This window comes from Schistosoma mansoni, chromosome 5 (assembly GCF_000237925.1).
Source record: "Schistosoma mansoni strain Puerto Rico chromosome 5, complete genome".
Classification (NCBI taxonomy): Eukaryota; Metazoa; Platyhelminthes; class Trematoda; order Strigeidida; family Schistosomatidae; genus Schistosoma; species Schistosoma mansoni.
Window position 1 is genome coordinate 9,158,614 of NC_031499.1, and position 23,362 is coordinate 9,181,975.

Genomic DNA, 23,362 nt, shown 5'->3' on the forward strand with positions numbered 1-23,362 from the left:
CATCATCCTACTCGATGTATATCACAATTAACTTCTCATTTATCTACAATAACAAATAATGAACATAATCATGAACTATTCACTAATCATTCCAGAATCAATCCATTCATTCATGATGAATTAGATATAATAAAACAAACAAATCATAAATACCCATTCAATATTCAATCATCAAATGATTATTATTATGATTATCATTATAATCAACAATTATCAAATCATAATAATCATTCATATATACATGAAGAAAATAATATAAATAAACAAAATTCAAATTTCAATGATTCATCTTATTTAAAGCAAAATGATTATCAATTAACAAATCAATATGTTTCTGGTATTATAAATGATTATGAAAAAAATATTTTAAATCTTACAACACAAGGGTTAACTAATAATCTAAAGTATTGTTGTTCTTCTTCAGTATCATCTTCTTCAGCACAGTCTTCTTCAACATCGTCTTCATCATCTTCTTCTTTGTATACTTCAAATCCAGGTAACTTGATGACAACAACAACATCATCATCATCATCAAGATCATTATCTTCAGTCATAAATTTGAATATAACAGAAAATAATGTAAATATGATTGATTTAAATAAAAAAATTAATCCTTGGATAAATTATTCTATGTATAATAATAGTTTAATTATAAATCCTATTACTCCTACTAATACTATTACTACTACTAATACTACTAACAATAATAATAGTAGTATAGTATGGTGTACAAATAATGATCATCATCAAACTCTATTAGAATCATATCATTCACATAATTATTCAATCATAAATAATGATAGTTCATATGAAGAAAGTTTAAGTGATGATAATGATGATGATGATGATGATGATCACAATAATAATAATGAACAAGATGAAAATAATCATAAAAATAATATTTTACATTTAAATATTAATAATCAATATAATAATAATAATAATCAATCAATAATATCGATTCCATTAAAAAAATCATCAACATTCATTACCAATCAATTAAAATCAATAAATTCAATCAAATCAATTGATTCTAATGAATTTAATCAATTACAAATACCAACAATTCATTTACAAAATTCATTTATTAATAAACAATATAATAATAATAATAATCATAGTAATATATCACATATTCAATCGACTAATGATAATAATTCGATGTCTACAACTGATCATTGGTTACATAATAATACCTTAGCAACTAATAATCAATTAAATGATCATGTAGATAATTGTTGTATACCTGTATTATTATGTTCAAGAAGTAGCATATAAGACAATGAATATTTTCTTTTTTTCTTTTGTATTTACTTAAAATTATAATCAGTAGCTGTTCTTTTGTATACATAATTTTTTGTCAAAATGAATATCCCTCCTTTGAAAATAGAGTATCCATTTAGTTATTAGGATTATTAACTGAAACATCGAAAGTTCCCTTATTTTTGTTTAGATTGTGAATGTAAAAGTAATTATTTTATCAGTCTACCTACTTTTATTGTAAAAGAGGATGTTGACATTATTTTATCGATTATGGGTGTGGGGTGAGGTGGAGAATGAAATAGCTTGAAGATAAATCTTGACATAAATTTAACTAATAGAGATAAACTACTTACTAATATTAAGTAAGCTAAATTTGTTCATAAAAATATGCAAATGATGAAATCTATGTAATCAATTCTGTTTAATTAAACATTTTCTTCTGATAAATTATGTTTTATTCTTGTTATTCTACAAATACTAAAGTTTATTTTATTGCTACAGAATGAGCAGTTGTCAATATCTTGATTAGAAAGATTCTTATTTCAATAAATTTTATACTTAGTATATACTTAGTATTTTATACGCTAATTCGTTCATCTGTATTACATACATGTTTTCATCAGTTTCAGTTTGGAAAGGACAGGAGGCTTGATGGTCTGTATTAGTTCTTGCGATGATGGTCTCTCAGTTAATCTTAATTTCTTTTGAAAGAGTCGACGGATGTAGCCTCAACCACATTCTGAGGTAATGAATTCCACTCGTTAATGATTCGATGGGAAAATCGATAGTCAGCTGACAAGTAATTTGTTCTGGGCTTGTGAACTTTTATGGAGTGTCCTCGTAAACTTACTGTTTTGGAAGACAAGAAAAATGAGGGCAAAATGTTTAAAAATATACTCGACTTTATGACTTATCAGTCTGAACAGTATGCATCATATGTGAATCGATAAACTCATCTGAATTATGTAATTACGAAACATGCCTATTGAAATAACATGAAATAAGGATATCGTAATTAATACATAACTGATGTTCTTGAAATCCTGTTAGTAGATTTCAATCACTTTACATAAAATCCTCGGATCACATTTCCATGTAATACATTGTAACTAATAGATTTCAGTCAATGAGGTATTTATAAACACAATTGCACACATAGATAATGTTATGACTTGTAGTCTGTCAAATATCACGTGACAAAATCACCAATTAGAACACTGATATATATGATCTTGTTCCTGTGCTAAACCAATGATGTATTAGTTAGCACGAGCAGCCTACAATCAGCTCTGAGTTCCTATGGCTCCTCTGTATATTAGCATTCCGTCTAACCCAACCCGTCTAGTCCACAACACAAATATCAACCTCCGATATATAAGTCATATGTTTCAGGCATACGTAGTTTATATACAAGCAGACCACACCGCATCACACCATGAAATGAGAAATAGTAATTATACAGAACCAAACCAAAAGCAACTGTGGCTATAAAAAACTATAACTAATAAATTGCGAATAAGTGAGGATTGGTTAGTCGTATAACAGAAGCTAATATGTCAGATGAAAGTTTATGATAACAGGAATTATTTACTTACTTATGCCTGTCACCACTCGTGGAGAAGCCTAGGCCCCCCGCCAGCATTCTTCATCCAACCCTGTTCTAGGCAATCCTTTCATGATAAAAGGGATACGAATATATATGTAATCTGTTTACTTAGTAACTATCCAATAGTCCATGCATAATTCCGAGCAGTCACTATTGATTTATCCTTCATTCGGATATAACAAATAATAACGTACAAATCAATAATTGAACGAGAACTAATGAGTTATGATGTATATTTTAGAACTAAATATTATAATAAATCGTCTTATTTTGATGAGGTTAGGATTTGATAAGAACATGAAGCTTTAAATTTTATTCAAACCCACAGATGTTTGTTAACTAACTGTTTTCAGCATTATGAAGATGATTTTTCCGCAAGACAGTGTTAAGCTATTATCACCAAATCAAAGATAATTCATCTGTTCAGTATAGAAAACTATAGGTTTGTTACCCAACGTTTGAGAGATTTTCAATAGTTGAGATCATGAGTCGAATGAAGCTAGACCACCATGGAAAAACTGGAAGCACTAGAAAGCCGTTTCGTCCTATTGTGTGACTCCTCAACAGTGCGAGACTGTTGAATCTATTCATTGAAATTCATAGATATGATTCTATAGACAAATGTTTGATTCTATTTCATTTAATGGAATAGGCTTGATTTATAACTGATATGTATATGTGTGTACTAATTTCAAAGTGAGAATCTTCAATACAAAAGTCAAGACAGTTCTACTGAACAGAGCAGAAACGTGGAGAACTACCACAACCATCGTGAAGAAGGTACAAACATTAATAAATAGTTGTCTTCGCAAACTACTCAACATTCACTGACTGGATACCATCAGTAACAGCGTTTTATGGGAGAGGTCAAATCAACTTCCAGCTGAACAGGAAATTAGGAAAAGACGTTGGAAGTGGATAGGACATACATTAAGGAAATCGCTATGAGAAGGCGTTTGACAGCGTGGATAGGAGAACATTATGGAAACTTCTTTGACATTATGGAGTTCCTGAAAAGATTGTCAACAAAAATCCAAAACTCATACGATGGACTACAGTGCAAAGTGGTGCATGGAGGACAGCTGACAGATGCATTTCCAGTAAGGACCAGAGTCGGACAAGGCTGTCTACTCTCCCCATTCCCCTTCCTTCTGGTGATTGACTGGATTATGAAGAATTCGACATCTGAGGGGAATCCCAGAATACAATGTACATCTCAGAATCACTTAGATGATTTGGACTTCACAGATGACCTAGCCCTCCTATCTCATACACACGAACAAATATAGAAGAAGACAGCAAATGTAGCAACAGTCTCTGCATCAATAGGCCTCCACATTCACAAAGGAAAAAGCAAGGTTTTCAAATATAACACGGAGAACACCAACCCAATCACACTTGATAGAGAAACTATGGAAGATGTAGAAACGTTCATGTACATGGGAAGCATCATTGATGAAGAAGAAGGATCTGATGCAGATGTATAGGCGAGGATTGACATAGCAAGGACCGAATTTCTGCAATTGAAGAACATATGAAACTCAATGTAACCCTCAACTAACTTCAAAGTGAGAATCTTCAATACAAAAGTCAAGACAGTTCTACTGTACGGAGCTGAAACGTGGAGAATTATTGCATCCATCGTCAAGAAGGTACAAGTATTTATAAACAGTTGTCTACGCAAAATACTCAACATTCACTGACTGGATACCATCAGTAACAGCGTTTTATGGGAGAGGTCAAATCAACTTCCAACTGAAGAGGAAATCAGGAGAAGACGTTGGAAGTGGATAGGACATACATTAAGGAAATCACCAAACTGCATCACAAGGCATGCCTTAACTTGGAATCCGGAAGGGAAGCAGAAGAGAGGAAGGCCAAAGAACACATTACGACGGGAAATAGAAGTAGATATGAAAAGGATGAGTAACAACTGGAAAGAACTAGAAAGGAAGGCTCAGGACAGAGTTGGATGGAGAATGCTGGTGAGCGGCCTATGCTCCTCGACGAGGGGTAACAGACGTAAGTAAGTAAACTAATTCATCTCCAGATGGTCATTTAGAATTATAGGCATTGTTAGGGATATTGATAAAGTCATAACGATGTTGAAGGATATTATGGAAATGGAGCACACTTTAACAGTAGCTAGAAGAGTTTGCGATCTGATAAACAATAAAGCGTCGTAATAAACATCATAATCATACGGAAAGTGATAAATTTAAAGCGTTGTTTACTTAAAAATTCCAAAATGCTCCAAATCTAGATATGAATATCGTAAGTGACATGTCTGTCATTAAGCAAAAATATTTATATCATTTTCTTACTGTAGAAATCACAGAGTTCTGTTGAAGCTGAGAAATGGGTACCATACGTCCCCATTATATTCTATTTTATTTCATTAGAAAATTTTATCATTGCGGCAGATTTCCAAATAAACATTAGTGGACGGCTAAGTTCATGTCCCTTGGACGGATTTACTACTACTACAAACGAAAAATTCCTAACTGACAATCTCTCAATCCTGGCTTTTCTAGGTAGATGTTATCACGCTGTCATAATCTCCAGTTTTATCAGCAAAACTGAGGTATATCATTTCACTAACTATAGGCTCTGGAGTTTCAAATAGTTGAATTCGTCACCTTTAAAGGTCAATCTATAGTAGGTGTACTGTAACGTATGACCTCCACTTGATGTGGACGGTCGTTGGAATTTCTTACTGCAAGCGATCTTATATGTTACAAGACAGTCTGTCCCGCAAACGGTCTCCAAAGACAACAAGCGATGTTCAGTCATAGAGAATCCCAATCTTCAAATCCTTGGGCTCAAAAGGCCATACTGGGCGGAGCATAAACATGCTAGTGACAATAGCATATACATACAGTTTAAACAGGCATGAAGTCATTGGACCAGGGCTGCTAGATGAGATAGGCTCTAACTTCAAAAACGTCTTGTCCATAAATATTTCTTCAATCCAAGAGTTTAGTCCACCATGCAATCAGTCTTCGGCAAGCCGAATCCAGAGTTTCCGATTTCTAGGTCCTAATGGCACGAACAAGAACGATGGTGACACAATCAACCCCCAATCATTTCAACAGTCGCATGCAAATTGTGTTGACGAGAGCTTCACTTAAAGCTCGATATCACTCTCAGATGTGACCATGAGACCCAACATGTTGTATCAGAAACAACAGCATCTATAGAAGTGCATTTTACCTGGTCCGGATGTAGTTCATTCCGCTGAGGCAAGCGACTTCAATCTTCGCAAACCGCTTAACATGATGTTCTCACCTTCACTTAGCCGAGTCACGTTGACGGATATTTAGATTTTGGCTCACATTCCATCAATTTTCAAAGGGGTTGGACATAACGAATCTTCAGGCTACCGGCCTGTTAGGATTGTCCTGCAAATTACTCGCAATAGACATGAAAAGCATTTTATCCAATCAATGTCTGATTTAAAGTTTTGCTAGAAATATCACGAAAATGAAAAGTCACATGTAGAGGTTCTGATTGGCTGCTATGTTTAGAGGTATTCTCAGTAGTATTTTCAGTAAAACCCAAGGACTTTTAAAGTACTACAAAAACCCTATATGTTCTGTACATAAATGAACCTTTGGAGTAAAGTGCTTCCCGCATATTTTGTTCCTTTTCTCTCGTCTTCAAGTCGCTGTGTAGTTCTAGCTTGGGGGTTACGAGACTAGCTTAGGATCCGAATATAACGTTCAATCAACAAGACATATCAGTGGCGACGAAAAAACTACAATGAGTGCTTCTTTGGAGCAACTAGAAGCTTATATGGAGCGTCAAGAAAAGCGGTTTGAACAGTCTCAAATCAGAATCATGGAAGCCCTTATGCAGAAATTATGCATGTCCCAACAAAACTCTGCTTCTGCTGAATTACAAGTATCTTATGCTGATTCAGTTATTAATGCAATCTATGAATTTAATTTTGATGGTGCAGCAGGTGTTACTTTTGACTCTTGGTTTAAGAAGTATGAAGATTTGTTCTGTATTGATCTCTGCAGACTGGATGACCCTTCAAAAGTCAGAATACTTCTAAGGAAACTTGGGACAACAGAACATGAACACTATAGTGACTTTATTCTTCCGAAGAACCTGTAGTGACCGGCCAGTCTCGATAAGAACACGATTGGAATAACAGAAACAATTATTATTATTGTAACCAATTGTACCAGAGATTGTTTTACTGTATTTGTTTAACTGTATCAGTTTCACTTCTTGTTCCGCTATCCGCCTTGTTTGGTTCGAGCTTGCTCACGCACTGCTTATTCGCTTGTACTCTTTGGCACGTCTCGGTATTATTTCGATACCACGAGATCGCCAATAAATATACTTGATCTGGACTAGTAAAGCCTTCTGATTTACGGGCTATCAAGGGAACCAAGTCGTTTCTGGGCGCGTAATCGAATTGTAGTGGTGATCATAGTCCGTCTTCGACTCGACATCCACTACAAACTGGTGAGCCGTATTTGGAATACTCACTACAACTGGTGAGCCGTATTTGGAACACGCAATACAGCTGGTAACCCAATCCATCGAGCACAAGTCAAACTTGGCCAATTCTCCAAACCAGATCAATCCGGTGAGTCTATTTATCTATCCACATCTGTTGCATATATTCGTATTGATATTTTTCAATATATAATATTTTGGCAACTTAATATGGTAGATAACGATAAGAATAACATAAATATGATAGACTCCGAGATACAGGTTATCAGTTTTCGACCGGTTCCTTTCATCCCTCATGATCCAGAAGTCTGGTTCGCGGCACTGGAATCTCAATTTGAGATCCGCCGCATAACCAATCAAAGGCAGAAGTACGCCTACGCTTTGGAATCATTGCCCGGGGATCACCTAACCGCTGTCCGTGAGGTTGTCCTCAATCCGAACGTTCCAAACGTTTATGACCGTCTTAAGGATGCCATCCTTCGACATTTCCTCCCATCAAGAGAGGAACGATTGAGGACACTATTAGCACGTCACCCTATGGGTGATGCTAAGCCGAGCCACCACCTCACGCGCCTGCAATCCCTTGCAGGAAACATGACAGCTGACTCTGAGATAGTCAAAGAGTTGTGGTTCGAAGCCTTACCAGTCAGTATCCAGCCAACCCTTACGGCTCTGCTCGAGGACACCCCGCTCAACAAGGTGGCCCTCATAGCAGATAAGATTCTAGCACGAGTTAACACCAAAGACGACTATTTGGTTGCTAGTACTTCCCGTTCTAACGTTGATCTCGATGCTAGACGACCTCCGGCTCATGGGGATAGGGACAGATGTATCCATACTCGTCTCAGTTTCCGAGACCGCACAAATGTGCCAGCCCCCTACGCCCCCCGACCCAGGTCACAATCTCGTAAGGCCGTAACGACTCGCCCCAAGCGGGCATCTTCCAAGCCACACCAGAAGGCGGTTTCGGAAGCGAGTCCAGGTTGGTGCTGGTTTCACCGTGCTTTCGGAGCCGGTGCCCGTCATTGTCGAGCTCCCTGCTCATACAAGGCGGGAAACTCCTCAGCCGGCGAGTAAATGCGGCCGTACTCGCCGGCACTTCACCTCAGGTTGGCCGTTTATTTTACGTGCACGATTATCGCACCAACGCTAGGTACCTTGTGGATACGGGTGCCCAAGTTTCTGTCGTACCTATCGGTAACAGTAAGTCTCAAGCCACTATGCTTCGACTACGCGCTGCGAATGGCTCAGTCATTCCCACCTATGGTACACGACAACTTACGGTCAACCTGAGCAACCGACGACAGTATCTGTGGACGTTCATCATTGCCGATGTTCCCACAGCTATACTCGGTATCGATTTCCTACAGCACTATGAATTGCTAGTCGATTCACGTAGGCTGCAGCTAATTGATACTTCGTCGAACAGCAACTTTATGGGCTCTAAAGCCCACACAAACGCGTACCGAATCACAGGTGTATTTCATTCGCGTGACGATTTATTCCACGTTTTATTTCAGAAATTCCCCAAATTAACTAAACCTCTCGAGGAGACTCCATCGGTGACCAATCGTGTGGTACACCACATAGTCACCCGCGGACCACCAGTCACGGCAAGACCTCGCCGACTGGCACCGGACAAATTAGCTTTCGCTAAACGTGAGTTTGACAATTTACTAGCTACTGGTATTATTCGTCCTTCTCACAGTCCTTGGGCCTCACCTCTCCACATGGTTCAAAAAAAGGATGGGGTTAGTTGGAGACCATGCGGAGACTACCGAGCGTTAAACACAGCTACACGTTTCGATAGCTATCCCATCCCCCACATACATGACATCACGGCATCACTCAAGGGCACGACAATTTTTTCCAGGATCGATCTGGTACGAGCATATCACCAGATCCCAGTCGCTCTTGAAGATATAGAGAAAACTGCTATCACGACTCCTTTCGGTTTATTTGAGTTCTTACGAATGCCATTTGGATTACGGAATGCTGCTCAAACTTTCCAAAGGTTCATCGATAGCATTGTACGAGACCTAGATTTTGTTCACGTCTATATTGATGACCTGCTAATCGCATCATCAAACGTAGATGAACATTATCAACACCTGACGCTACTATTCCAGCGCCTTTCGGATAATGGAATAATAGTCAACCCCGACAAGTGTGAACTCGGGAAGAAGGAAATAAAATTCTTAGGTCATGTTATTAAGCATGAGGGTATTCTACCTTGTGAGGATAAAGTACGTACTATAATGGAGTACACTGTACCGTCCACACTCAAGGAACTGAAGGCATTTCTCGGTTTGGTCAACTTCTACCGACGCTTCATTTCGCACGCGGCAGAACAGTTACGACCGTTAACCGATTTACTTCGCGGTAATCCACGCAAACTGGAATGGAACGACGCCGCACGTACTGCATTTTCAGATATCAAAACGGCCCTAGCTCAAGCCACACTTCTCGTGCATCCTGACCCATCAGCCACGCTTAGTATAGCGGTTGATGCATCAGATTTCGCCATAGGAGCCGTTATGCAACAGAATATCTCCGGTAGTTGGCAGCCCCTCGAATTTTTCTCACTACGCCTCACTCCCACGGAGACGAGATATAGCGCTTTTGGTCGCGAACTGCTAGCAGCCTACTGCGCCATCAAACATTTCCGGCAAGCTGTAGAAGGTCGTAAGTTCATCTTATTCACCGACCATAAGCCCTTAACGTATGCTCTGCATACCAAGTCTGACCGCTACTCACCACGAGAGTGCAGACATTTGGACTATATCTCCCAGTTCACGACAGACCTTCGTCACGTCAAAGGCGAGTCGAACTGTGTTGCTGATGCTTTATCACGTATCCAACTTAATGCAGTTACTTTGCCAATGCTTGACCTACCTGCTATAGCCGCCGCCCAAGCAAACGATACTTCATGCACGGAAGCACACCAGTCTACGTCCCTTCAGTGCCGGGAAGTACCCCTAGCTACTAGCTCAGGTACTATCCTATGCGATACTTCTACGGGCCTCCCTCGACCCATCGTACCCTCCGCTTATAGCCGTCTCGTCTTTGATGCCCTTCATGGTCTATCTCATCCTGGTATCGCAGCCACCCTACGCCTCATCGCTGCACGATACGTCTGGCCGTCAATGAATAAAGATGTCCGTATGTGGGTAAAACAATGTTTACAATGTCAACGATCAAAAGTGCACAGGCACGTAGCTGCCCCTATTGGCACTTTCGCTACGCCTGATGCTCGCTTCGATCACGTTCACATAGACATTGTAGGACCATTACCACCATCGCACGGGTATGATCACATACTCACGTGCGTTGATCGTTTCACAAGATGGCCCGAAGCTATTCCCATCACGTCTATTACGGCGGAGACAGTTGCTCACTGCTTCGTAGAACGATGGATAGCTATGTACGGTTGTCCCTCGACTGTCACGACTGACCGAGGACAACAATTTGAGTCCGCATTATTCTCCTCACTAACACGGCTGCTTGGTACGGAACGCATACGCACTACCGCCTACCATCCAGCATCAAACGGTTTAGTTGAACGGTTTCATCGCCAACTTAAAAGTGCTCTTCAAGCACACGAAAACAACAATTGGTACGAAACCCTACCGCTCGTCCTCCTGGGAATCAGAACGAGTCTAAAGGCAGATATTCAATGTTCCGCCGCTGAACTTGTTTACGGCACGACATTGCGTCTGCCTGGGGAATTTTTCACACCACGGAGCAGCATTAAGTTCGGCGAATCAGACTACGTCCAACGACTGTCTGCATTCATGCGAACACTGACTCCGGTGTCAACTCGTATACAACATCGACAGGTCGCTCTCCCTCGAGAGTTACCTACCTGTTCACATGTTTTCATACGAGTAGATTCGGTACGCAAACCTCTACAACAGCCTTACGAAGGACCTTTTCACGTGATTTCCCGTCACGAAAAGACCTTCAAGGTTGATCGACGTGGCCGCATCGAAACAGTCAGCATTGATCGTCTCAAGCCAGCACACGTCGATGACAGTGCTATACCTGATAAGCCGAGACTTAATGCTAGACCCATCAGAGCTTCTAGCGGGATTTCTACATCTACTTCGGATCACACGCTAGATGCACCTGAGACCACATTCTCACGTCCCAGTCAACAGCACGTGTCATCTGCCCCGTCTACGGACGAGACTTCCGTCTCACGTCCAGACCAGCAGACCACACCGCCCTTGACTGCGGATGAGATTGCAGGCTCACGAGGTTCGAACGAGACTACCGTCTCACGTTCTGGTCGCCGAGTACGCTTACCCGTACGCTTTCTCGACTAACCTCATAACCAACTACGGATACAGTATAGGAATCTACCCCTATACTACACGAAAGCTACACTTTTCTCTTTTTCTTTCATTTTTTTGTGTTTACTCCGAGCCTACGCCTCTGACCATCGCTGTTCTGGTATCGTCGACTTTAGTCAATCTTGGCGAAAGCTGGCCTGATCACCCACGCTATAGTCAACGTACTCAGTCGATCTCTCTGACTCCAAATACGTATGATATACATTTGGTCCCGAACATGGTTATCCTGGTCGCATCTGGTTCCTTGGCTCAATCTGGTTTCGTCCTACGTCTGCAGCGTTTCTGGTCCAGACCTCTACGAACGCAACCTTCAGATTCTGGATACAAACCACTCTGGTGTAGCATGCTAATCCAAGCAATCAATACAGCACGTTCCTTCTGGTACCGTTCTACGTCAAAGACTTTTGGTGGCAACTCGAGGATCAACGATCACTCCCTGTTCTGCCAACGCCTTCGTCCTACAATTGCACGTTTCGCGATCAGTCCCACGAACGAAACCGCTACGTATCGAAAGAGTAAACCCTTTCTAGCGGGGGGCTCCTGTAGTGACCGGCCAGTCTCGATAAGAACACGATTGGAATAACAGAAACAATTATTATTATTGTAACCAATTGTACCAGAGATTGTTTTACTGTATTTGTTTAACTGTATCAGTTTCACTTCTTGTTCCGCTATCCGCCTTGTTTGGTTCGAGCTTGCTCACGCACTGCTTATTCGCTTGTACTCTTTGGCACGTCTCGGTATTATTTCGATACCACGAGATCGCCAATAAATATACTTGATCTGGACTAGTAAAGCCTTCTGATTTACGGGCTATCAAGGGAACCAAGTCGTTTCTGGGCGCGTAATCGAATTGTAGTGGTGATCATAGTCCGTCTTCGACTCGACATCCACTACAAACTGGTGAGCCGTATTTGGAATACTCACTACAAACCCACGAGACTTTAGTTTTGATGAAGCAATTCAAACCCTGTCTCAAATCTTTGGAGAACAGTCGTCTCTATTTAATATCCGTTACCAGTGCTTGAAGATAACGAAAGAATCAGGAGATGACTAGGTGAAACATGCTGGTATTGTGAACCGAGAACGCGAGAGGTTCAAGTTGTCTTCCATGACTGAAGACTAGTTCAAATGCCTGGTATTTGTCTGTAGCCTGCGTTCACCTGAGGATGCTGACATCCGAACGAGAATCCTAAGCAAGCTGGAACATTGTCCCGACATAACCCCGCAGGAAGTAACTACTGAATGTCAAAGGTTAGTGAATCTGAAGCAGGTAGCACTTCTCTCGATACCCTCAAAGATTCTGAAGTCCATGATTAAAGGTGGTCTAAGTGACTACTTACAATCCGCTAACTTCTTTTCATCCTAACCACACAGTTTCAGGGATGGTCCCTCTTGTATAACCAACCTGTTGATTGCGTCAGACAGATTAGCAACCACCCTTGACCACCAGGTGAGTGTTGACGTCATGTACCTTGACTTCTCAGAAGCTATTATAAGATCAATCATATGAGTCTTATTGATAAGCTCGGACGGTTAGGTATCAAGTCACCATTAATTGGTTGGCTTACTTCATCTGAGTAATTGAAGAATATATGCGCAACAGCAGTCTTCACATGAATAGACCTCAACATTCACAAAGAAAAATGCAAGATCCTGTGGCGCGACAACAAGCACCAATCTACTTACTTGTGGTGGTGAATTTGTGTAAGAGGTCAAAGCCTTCATATATCCGGAAAATATCATTGATAAACAAAGAGTATCTAGTGGAGACGTGAAGGCACGAATAGGTAAGGCAAGGTCAATATACATACAATTAAAGAACACATGGAACTCAAAATAACTGTTAACCAATATCAAAGTCAGAATCTTCAAAACAAACGTCGAGATAGTTCTATCGTACGTACCCGAAACTTGAAGGACTACTTCAACCATCAACGAAAATGTACAAGTATTTTTAAACGATTGTCTACTCAAGATACTCCAGGTTTTTTGACCGGATACTATAAGCAACAACCTACTATGGGAGAGTATAAACTAACTTACAGGTCAAGAGGAAATTAGGGAATGACGTTGTAGGTGTATCGACACTCCTTACGTTAACCACACAAAGACATCAAAACGAAGATTGGGGAAAAGTTTATTTCCAGGACTAATTTATGAACTGTTGTTATATATGCTCTTACTGAATAATTGTCAAGTAACCAGATCATTATGTATACATTTCATTTATCATAAGCTTACGAGTGATTCATTCACTACGGTCATATTGATATTTACACATTTAATGTGATCAAATCAGTTATGGAGATTTTGTAGCCAGTCATTCTTCTAACTCATTCGGACACTATATCTAAGGGTGATGATTGGACCAGTACCGGCCTCCGATTTTCCTTATCCTCTGAAGCCAATCGTCTTGTTCACGGATCATAAATCATCCTTGAACTCTTTCAAGGATGATTACACATAGCACTACATGGCTACTACACTACATGCACTCATTCTGCAGTAGAACCACGCGGAATATTGACTGTCGATTCAGCAACTTGGACCTGAAATGTCACCTTAGATTTGTAGTTCTCACGGCTTATCATTTGTTCTAAAATGAAAAAGAGCATAGTTTATGACGTTGGCGACTTCAGTGGTTTTCAGGTATAAACAGGCTACGTATATATACAAACACCTGAGAATCTAGCTAGCAACCGACATCAAGCACTTCAAATACATAATGAATGCTATCATCTGTGACGTTCAAGGTCGTGGGGAAGAAAGCGCGGTGAGGTTTGAAAGTTGGTTGTTTTTCCGTGCACTTCGTAAGTCATCCCACCACTCAAGTATCAAAAATACTGAAAATCTGAAAAATTCATACCACTACGTACCATCTGAAAGTTAGTGGCCCGATTGAAAGGATAAACAGGACTATTAAGGCTTTTCTACAATCGTTCATCAGTAATTCTACTGAATGTTGGGATAATGCGATACCTCAATGTCTCTTAGCTTATTGCACATCATTGCATGAGTCCAAAGGGTTCACGCCAGTCACTCTAACTTTTGGCATGAGTTATGCCCACCTGTTAGGATACAAATTCCCTCGTTACAAATGAGGCTCGGGATCCCGAGCGTACGTGTTCGAACACGTACCACACATTCATAATGCTCATAGCCGTCTTGCTGGCGCGTAACACCTGGTTAAAAGCAACCTACAGAATTTCAGCAAACACCAGGATGACTTGTACAGTCGGGGAGTTAACGGGCTGGTACATAAACTAGAGATCCTGTTTGGCTGCACCTCCCTGTCTCCACCAGGAGCGCGTGTCAAGTTCCACCATCCTTGGCAAGGGCCTTACGAAATTGTGTTTATTCGGTCTTCCAGTACCTTCGTCTTGTCTAACCGCCAGCGGCTTAAAGACTAACTCATGACAGTACGCTATAGCCAGTTGGAATCAGACCGAAAGACGGTTCATTCAGATACCCATTTTGTTAACCCTCAACTGCCACCAGTTATTACGAAATACGATCAGAAGAAGGCATAGCATGTTCATGTCCACAACCAGACACTGAGGAAAGTGCCTCGCGGAGAGAGGGGTTTTGTGACAATATTAGAAATCATTTTGTAATGTTATAAGTGTAAATCTGTTTTTTATTACAGAGGAACAAAGGGTTAATGTGATGCAAGTAGAACAAGGACTGGGTAAACTGAGCTTGCGAATAATGTATGAGACTTTTTTAAACAAGTTTCCTCTTTTGTAACATATCCGCGTTATTTGATTCTTGAAATATATACGTTGTTGCTGACACGTCAAGTTTTTCCTCCGACATTCACTGGCCTTTGTCTGCATGCTATTGTTGTTAAATCTCTCTTGCCTTCGAACAAACGCCGATAACACATTGCCACAGTGCTATTCGTTTTAAGGTAAACCTGGTGTCATTGTTTTTTTTTACTTAGATTGGAAAGCTGCAGCTTTAAGTGAATTTTTCGGTTTAGTTTATAGTCTATTAGGTTTACACTTCAGTCACTGATGGTGTACACCTTTAACTATGCAAGAGTATATCCTTGCATAATACACTAATATATTCGTGTAAATATTTACGTATATGCTCTGAAAAGCACAAGTGAATTTGATTTGTTTCTTAAATACTTACAGTCTTGTCTGCAAGGTGAAAACCTCAGTTTTTGTTTGCAGATTAGCTAATAATGACCAAATAACCGTTGAATTTCATTGTATGTAATAACTTATGGCAAATTAGTCTCGATAATACAGTAGCTCATGGGGTGGAGTAAAACCGACTGTTACCATATCACCGGACAGCCATTTGATCGTTCATATATACTTATTTTCATGTATAGTCAACATAAGTAAAGGAGAGGTAACAACAGTTTACCATATATTCTAGCTGTTTATTTGGCACAATGACTGTAAATTAGGGATATGCGGTGTCACATGATTCAGTAGTGCGTATTATTTACACGAGTTTATTGTATTATCTTCTCCGTTTTTAGTTTACGACTAACAGCATTATTTTCACTCTATTATTATACCCACTGTAAAGTGTGGGAATTTAAACCAATATATATTTGTGCTAATTCCGTTGTTTATTGTGTAATTTATTTTATCCAATTCAGGTTAATGTACTCAGCTTCAAACTACTGTTGATAAACACCTGCTCTTATTATTACGGTTTATCTTTTTCTTACCATTTGCAATTCTACTTCAAATTTTTTCTTCATTACAATATTAAATTGGAAGATCACCACTGTGCCGAGTGTTTATTGTTACTGTTTTTGAATATTTCCAGTTAGAATGTCCCATTCTCCTAAAAGTGCAATAGTTCATGAAAATATTGCAAACGGTGGTACTGAATTAGAAAAGAAATTACTCAACTTGAAGTCTCCTTTTAATGATATTGACGATGTTTATTTATCCTCGAATTTCAACGAATTAGATCGTAGCTCACATGTTTCAGTGGTTATGTCTGAACGAGTTCAGTCTATAGCTTCTGGTATATACAAAGAGTTTGAAACTATGATTGAGGCTTATGGATTACCCGTTGTTGAGCGTTTAATGCCATTAATAATTAGCCTGCTGGAAAATTTGGATGAACTATATAAAGATCAATCTGCATACCATGCTGAAGTAAGACAATTACGTGAAGAGAATGAGCATATTTATGACCAACTTACTGCTGAAAAGGCTGCTCGAAAACAGTCCGAACTGGTGAGTGAATTTTAAACAAAAGAATTTATCCAGTTGGTTTAATGCGGGAGTGTTTCAGACTTTAATAATTACCAAGTCAGATAATAAATTTACTACCATATAAGGTGATCTATTTGATATTTTACAGCATAATATCAGCTTTTGATTTGTGTAAACTTAAACTTCTCCTCCAGCATCTCGTGTATTCGTAGCCTGTTACACACCCTACTTAAAGAGGTTCAAAACTGGGTTCCTTTTCATCCGTAGTTCCATGCTAAACTTCGACATTGTGTTCACGCGTCCTCACTGTACACGAAACTGAAAAAGTTCATATATATATATAATTTATTTCGTTTACTTTCAACTGTGTTATTTGCATTCGTATTATTAGACATTGTATACTGACATAGTGTATACTTTTTGTTAGTAAATGATTTTCGTGCTATTTAATAATCACAAAGCTGGGGATGCCAACCTGGTGTTGGAAAGTCGACTGTATACCGTCACACCATACATCCTTATTATTTTTACCACTGAACTGCGTGTACACTTCGTTATAGATATAACCTGTAGCATGATTACCGTTCGGAAGGGCTTAAAAGAGTGTAACATATTTCAAATATCATGTTTTTGTGATAAAATTTTCACATGGTTCTGCTCAATTTTAACAAACTCATTAAACTTACTTTCGATGCAAATTTAAAACTTTAGCGTTTGCTAAATGCAGAGGATGCTTTTGATGAAGAGAGAAAAGTGAATGAGGCAAAAAATGAGTCATTATCCACATCTTGTCGGCAAACGGAATTGAGACTTCAATTGGCTAAAGATCAAGGTTTGTTTTTTCGTTTTTTTCCATACTTATATTCTTTTAGATTCTATATACATCTTTTTAATAATCGTAAATAATCACATTAAAGTTATATTTAAGCATTAAAATCTGTCTGTAGGCATGTTCAACCTTTTCGGTGACATTTTATGTCGTGGTATTGTTACTGACTGATGAAAATAGGTACCATTTAATTTTGATCAAGTAGTTATACTTTGCAGTTAAGGTTGTTAACTAAATATCTAGCTGTATAAAATAAGCTGACTAGTACCTAAATAATAATTAAATGAACGTGGTACCATCAATAAAAGAGGTGAATTAGTGCAAATGAGTCAAATCGCGTTACCTTTATTTTATCTGTAATCTTAAACTGTAATTTTACATCCGGGTTTACTTTAGGATCTTACTTGTTGGTTTTTTGGGCGTTCAGCCACTAATTTTCGGACTTGAACACTTAGTTCAGCTACTTTGGTTTGGACAACTAGCCCTCACACTTATAGTGTGACTCAAAGGTTACTTCATAAATTTATACTTGATAAATGGTTTAGTAAAATTATTAAATATATGGTGGAAACAGTAGGTTATTGTGCAATTTACGATTATCATGTGTATGAATTGACATCTGAACACTCACGAAGGGATTCCTATTTTGTGGTCATAATGGAGGCTTTGTCTTTATCTGGACAATAGTTTACTGTTTTTCCTAGATTATTTAAATGCTGATGTGATAACAATGACCAATTTAGTTTTAGATACTCTTAATCTGCTTGCAAATGTCCTGTTTCGGTCGAGAGTAAGGAAGACCCACTCTCCTCGATTTACTCTCTCATAGTCTTAAGTATACAGACACTGTCAGGGAAGTCCTACTCACAGCCTTCTCGCGGCGAGGGTGTTGTTTACAAAATTGGTAGGTTGAAAAGCGAATATCCGGCACTTTAACTTGGTTGGTGGGTACGGAGTGATTCAATTTTCTCATTCTACAGTGAGTTATCACATCATACACAAGGAATAATTTGAGGGTCTTTATTGTCGATTACTTAATGTCGTTTAAATTAATCTACGCTTGATGTGTATATTATTCACACCTTCAAAGTAGAATATGATTGAGTAGTTAGATTGTTGTCTATTACTTGATGCAACTGGAAATTGATTTAGTTGGTGGAAGTTGGAATCTTGTTAGGCACTAAATACATTTTTGTTGTTGAACATGTACTACCATGTCTCACTAAGTCTGCACTCTCATCGATTGATTTGTTTCTTTTACCTAAAGTCGTATTCATAAACTTCACTGTACATACTAATTTGATTAATATACATCCTTTACTGTTTAAAAGTAATATTTGTTCAACTATACACGGAATCTTATCTCATATATCTGTTTACTTCAATTTAGGTAACTGGTTGATGTTATTAAATCACTTAATAAGTAAACATTTACATCCATAGCTTTGAACCATAGTGGTTTTATAGAAGGTTAGTGATACTACCATGATTCTGAAAATCAAAGTGAATGGAACGGAATTTGAATTCGTACCTGAGGGCTTTAACTATCATACACTACTCCATTAGCTTCTTAGGTATAAATATTTGTTTCGAATCGCCAAACACATAAACGTATTCTTGATTATCAGTTTAGATTAATTTGAATTTACTATTTAAAACGAAGCAACACAAATAACACTTGATAATAACCATAAATATATCATTACGTACTATATGTCATTTCGAGTGTGTACATGTGATTTTAAGTATTCAATAATTGTCGGATGAAATAGAAAGAGAAGTGTCTTTTTTTGTCAAGCTTACATCTTGTGACCACGTAAACTCACATTGTTTACGTTTAGCATTATAAATATATGGTAGAAGTCATTTGATTTATGTTTTTGACTGTTAAACTATTTGAAATCTTGTAATAACTACTACTGATCACCTTCTCAAGTATATTGTTTAAGAGTATATGATATCTACAAATGAATGGAATTTATACGTCCTCATAGTGCCTACGTGGCCACTTGTGTATACCCACTGCAACGGAAGTCCTACTCTTTGACTTCTGACGGCGGTGGTGTTGTTGACGTAATTGAGAAGATGAAAAGCTAAAACTGTGTTGGTGGGTACGAAGGATCCACCTAGAGGAGTTGGGAGACCCTAATTCCAAACTATTGGTGCACATGAACTCCACGATCCTGAGGGAATCAGTGGCGTATGAATCTATTGTTGGTGGGTTCATTATTTAAGACGAAAAATAAACAAATATTATATGTTTCGTTGTGAATATTGTATCTTGTGAAGATATAATTTAATAGGTTGTAATGATTAAAAGTTGATTGTTCAAATTTTCCGTCTACTTCACTTGCATTAACTGGTCAGTTTCACTAGATCTTCAGTTTTGTTTCATGTAATCGTTTTTTGTGAGCTTTATTGCTTTTTTGATGACTGGAGATACTATTCAGATATCTAAATTAAACTAAATAAAACAAGATGTAAGCCTGTAACTTCTTAGTTAAAAACCAAATGAATTAACCAATAAACTCAGAGGAATTGACTTTTCGACCATTCAGTTACAGATTAGAAATGTGGTTTATTTATATTGGCTTCAAACAGCTTTATAGTATTGTTAGCCTTCATCCAGTGTACTTCAAAGCCTATTGCCATATACTTGTACTTATTTATCTAATGATTTACATTATTGATTATACTGATACAATTTACATTATATTTACTGATAGTCAATTCAGCTTGCATGTAACTGTTATAACTTGTGACTGAGTACCCTGTTATGTATAACATGATGATGCCGCCAATTAGAGAGCAGTGAATTTTCTATCGGACCAATGACACACGAAACCAGTACTAGCAGTTTAGAGCACTTGTCGGTTCTGCTTCCTGCTTAGCCCAGCCAGTTAGTCCAGAACACCAATCTCAGCCTCTGCGGTATGAGTTATTATATTTCAAACATACTAGGTTTATATACCAATCAAAAAGACCACATCGTACCATAAAATAGAAAATAACATTTGTACAAGATTCAGCCCAAGGTGACTGTGAATGTAGGGAACAGTAATTAATAGACTGGGTATAACTCAAGAATGGTAAATCATGTCATAATAGTTCATAGGTTAAAATAAAGTCTATAATGAGAGGGACACGAATATGAATAGTTTAGTTAGTTAACAGTTATACAATAAAAATATATGTATCATATTGGTCCATAAACTGATCCCAAAATTTACCATTCATTATTCTTGTCGGGGCATAACAGTAACTCGCTCACTAGGCATATATTCATATACTCGCCTTCGAGTCACACTGTTACTCTGTGAGCTAATGATAAACTATCTAGTTACATAAATCCAAATAGATGGACTGGGTTGAGACCAGTGACCTAACGGCTAAGATTCAGATGCTTTAACCAGTGAGCCACTACTCCACTAGATCAATTCAGCTGGTGTTTATCTACTCACTCACTTGCATTACAGTTTCTAACATTGTTTATGGTGCTATGGACCGGTCAGATGTCATGCAGATGATAAGCCCACGCGATTGAGCAAGATTTGGCTTCCTTTTCTAAAGAATTTGTCACAGTATAGATAAAAAAACGTAGCTTAAGTTTCTGCGGAAAATTATATATAAATGAGTTTAAAATTATTTCTCGATTTGATTATCCAATAGAGTGCTTCCCTCTCACTCTCAAACTTCTCACTCAATAGCTGGTTCGAGTTTTCGTCGATAAGAAGTATGTGTATCAGCATCAGAATCGGACAGCGTATAATACATGGCCTTCGCCTTTTTTTGTCTATGTTGTGATTTTATAAGAGGCCGTCGCCAATTTGTTATGACTATAAAATAAGAAGGCCGTATTCAATTCGTTATGATCTTGTGTCCGTCTTTTTAACACGTGAATTATCCATCAATCGGAATACGACTTCTTCAATCTTAGCACTGTGCTAACCAATGACTTCGACCGGTATGAGCAGTCTAGCGCCCTTATAAGTCCCTTGTCCGTCTAGCCCTTCCAATTGAGTCCAGAACACCAATTACAGCTTCAAGCATACTCGGTTTATATACCAGACAGACAGACCGCATCACACCATAAAATAGAAAATAACATGTGTACAAGATCAAGCCAAATGTGGCTGTGAACGTGGGAGACAGTAATCAATAAACTGAGTATAATTTAGGAACAGTAATTCGTATAATAATAATCCATAGATCAAAATGAAGTTTGTAATAAGATGAATATAGATATACACATTCTAGTTACTCAATAGTTAAACAATAAGAATATACATAGAATAATCGTCCATTCATAGGTCCCGGAAGTTACCCGTACTTATGTCTTCACCAGGATATAACAGTCTATTACTCTCTTTGCCCTATTTTCTTTTTTGTTCATTAAAATACCTTTTATTGGTGATATATTTTGTTGTTGTTGTCAATTGGTTCAATTTCAGTTTCACGTTTAGAAGTGAAAGAACAAGAATGGAAAAAGGAAGAGAATCGTTTACATGAACATCTTAATGAATTAATACGTTCTAATGTTGAATTAACTGAACAAATCAAATTTATTAATAATAATAATCAAGATCAATCAAGAAATACATTAAATAATCATATTCATAAACATTCACCACGTAAACTATCCATGAATTCACCTAAATATAATTTAACTGGATCAACTAATCATGATCAAAGTTCAACAATAGATGGATCATCTAGTAAGTGATGTTTGATCTTATTATAATGTAGACCATACTTACTTACTTACGTCTGTTACCCCTCGTCGAGGAGCATAGGCCGCTCACCAGCATTCTCCATCCAACTCTGTCCTGAGCCTTCCTTTCTAGTTCTTTCCAGTTGTTACTCATCCTTTTCATATCTACTTCTATTTCCCGTCGTAATGTGTTCTTTGGCCTTCCTCTCTTCTGCTTCCCTTCCGGATTCCAAGTTAAGGCATGCCTTGTGATGCAGTTTGGTGATTTCCTTAATGTATGTCCTATCCACTTCCAACGTCTTTTCCCAATTTCCTCTTCAGTTGGAAGCTGGTTTGTCCTCTCCCATAAAACTCTATTGCTGATAGTATCCGGTCAGTGAATGTTGAGTATTTTGCGAAGACACCTATTTATAAATACTTGTACCCTCTTGACGATTGATGTAGTAGTTCTCTACGTTTCAGCTCCGTACAGTAGGACTGTCTTGACTTTTGTATTGAAGATTCTGACCATATCCTTCTTTATTTTGATTATTTTGTTTTTTCATTCTTGATCACCATTTAACGTTTATATTGATATCTAAGGGACTGATATTCTGTTCTTGTTAGTGAACTATATTTGTTCTTTGCTTTTTTGGATTTATTGGGATATTTGTTCGGGGGTTAAAACTAATATTGTCACAGTAAGCAAAGATGGATAGTGGCTGGCAGTGGAATCCAGTTTGACGCGCGTTTCGTCCTATTTAGGACTCGTCAGCTGGATGTACCTGCATCTCAGAGTTGATATTCACTCTGGGACTCCAACCCAGTACCTTTCGCTTCAAACGCCATCGCGTTATCCACTCGGTCACTGAGTCCTGATAGCCACTTGCTTGTGCGATGGGGTGAAGTTTAAATTCATTCAGTATTGTTTGTTTGAATCTTCCCATCGAT

At 38.3% G+C, this 23,362-nt stretch overlaps 1 protein-coding gene across 1 annotated transcript in view; it reads left to right on the top strand.

The window, feature by feature from the left end:
• Nucleotides 1-504: 504 nt before the first annotated feature.
• Smp_210130 (homeobox protein six-related) overlaps nucleotides 505-23,362 on the top strand; it is a gene marked incomplete at its 5' end in the record, with an annotated part of 71,087 nt that continues 48,229 nt past the window's right edge. Inside the window, 4 exons of the mRNA XM_018797835.1 lie at nucleotides 505-1,120; nucleotides 16,495-16,913; nucleotides 17,604-17,724; nucleotides 22,173-22,436. Coding sequence (XP_018652837.1) covers nucleotides 505-1,120; nucleotides 16,495-16,913; nucleotides 17,604-17,724; nucleotides 22,173-22,436 — 1,420 coding nt within the window. The remainder of the gene's footprint in view (nucleotides 1,121-16,494; nucleotides 16,914-17,603; nucleotides 17,725-22,172; nucleotides 22,437-23,362) is intronic.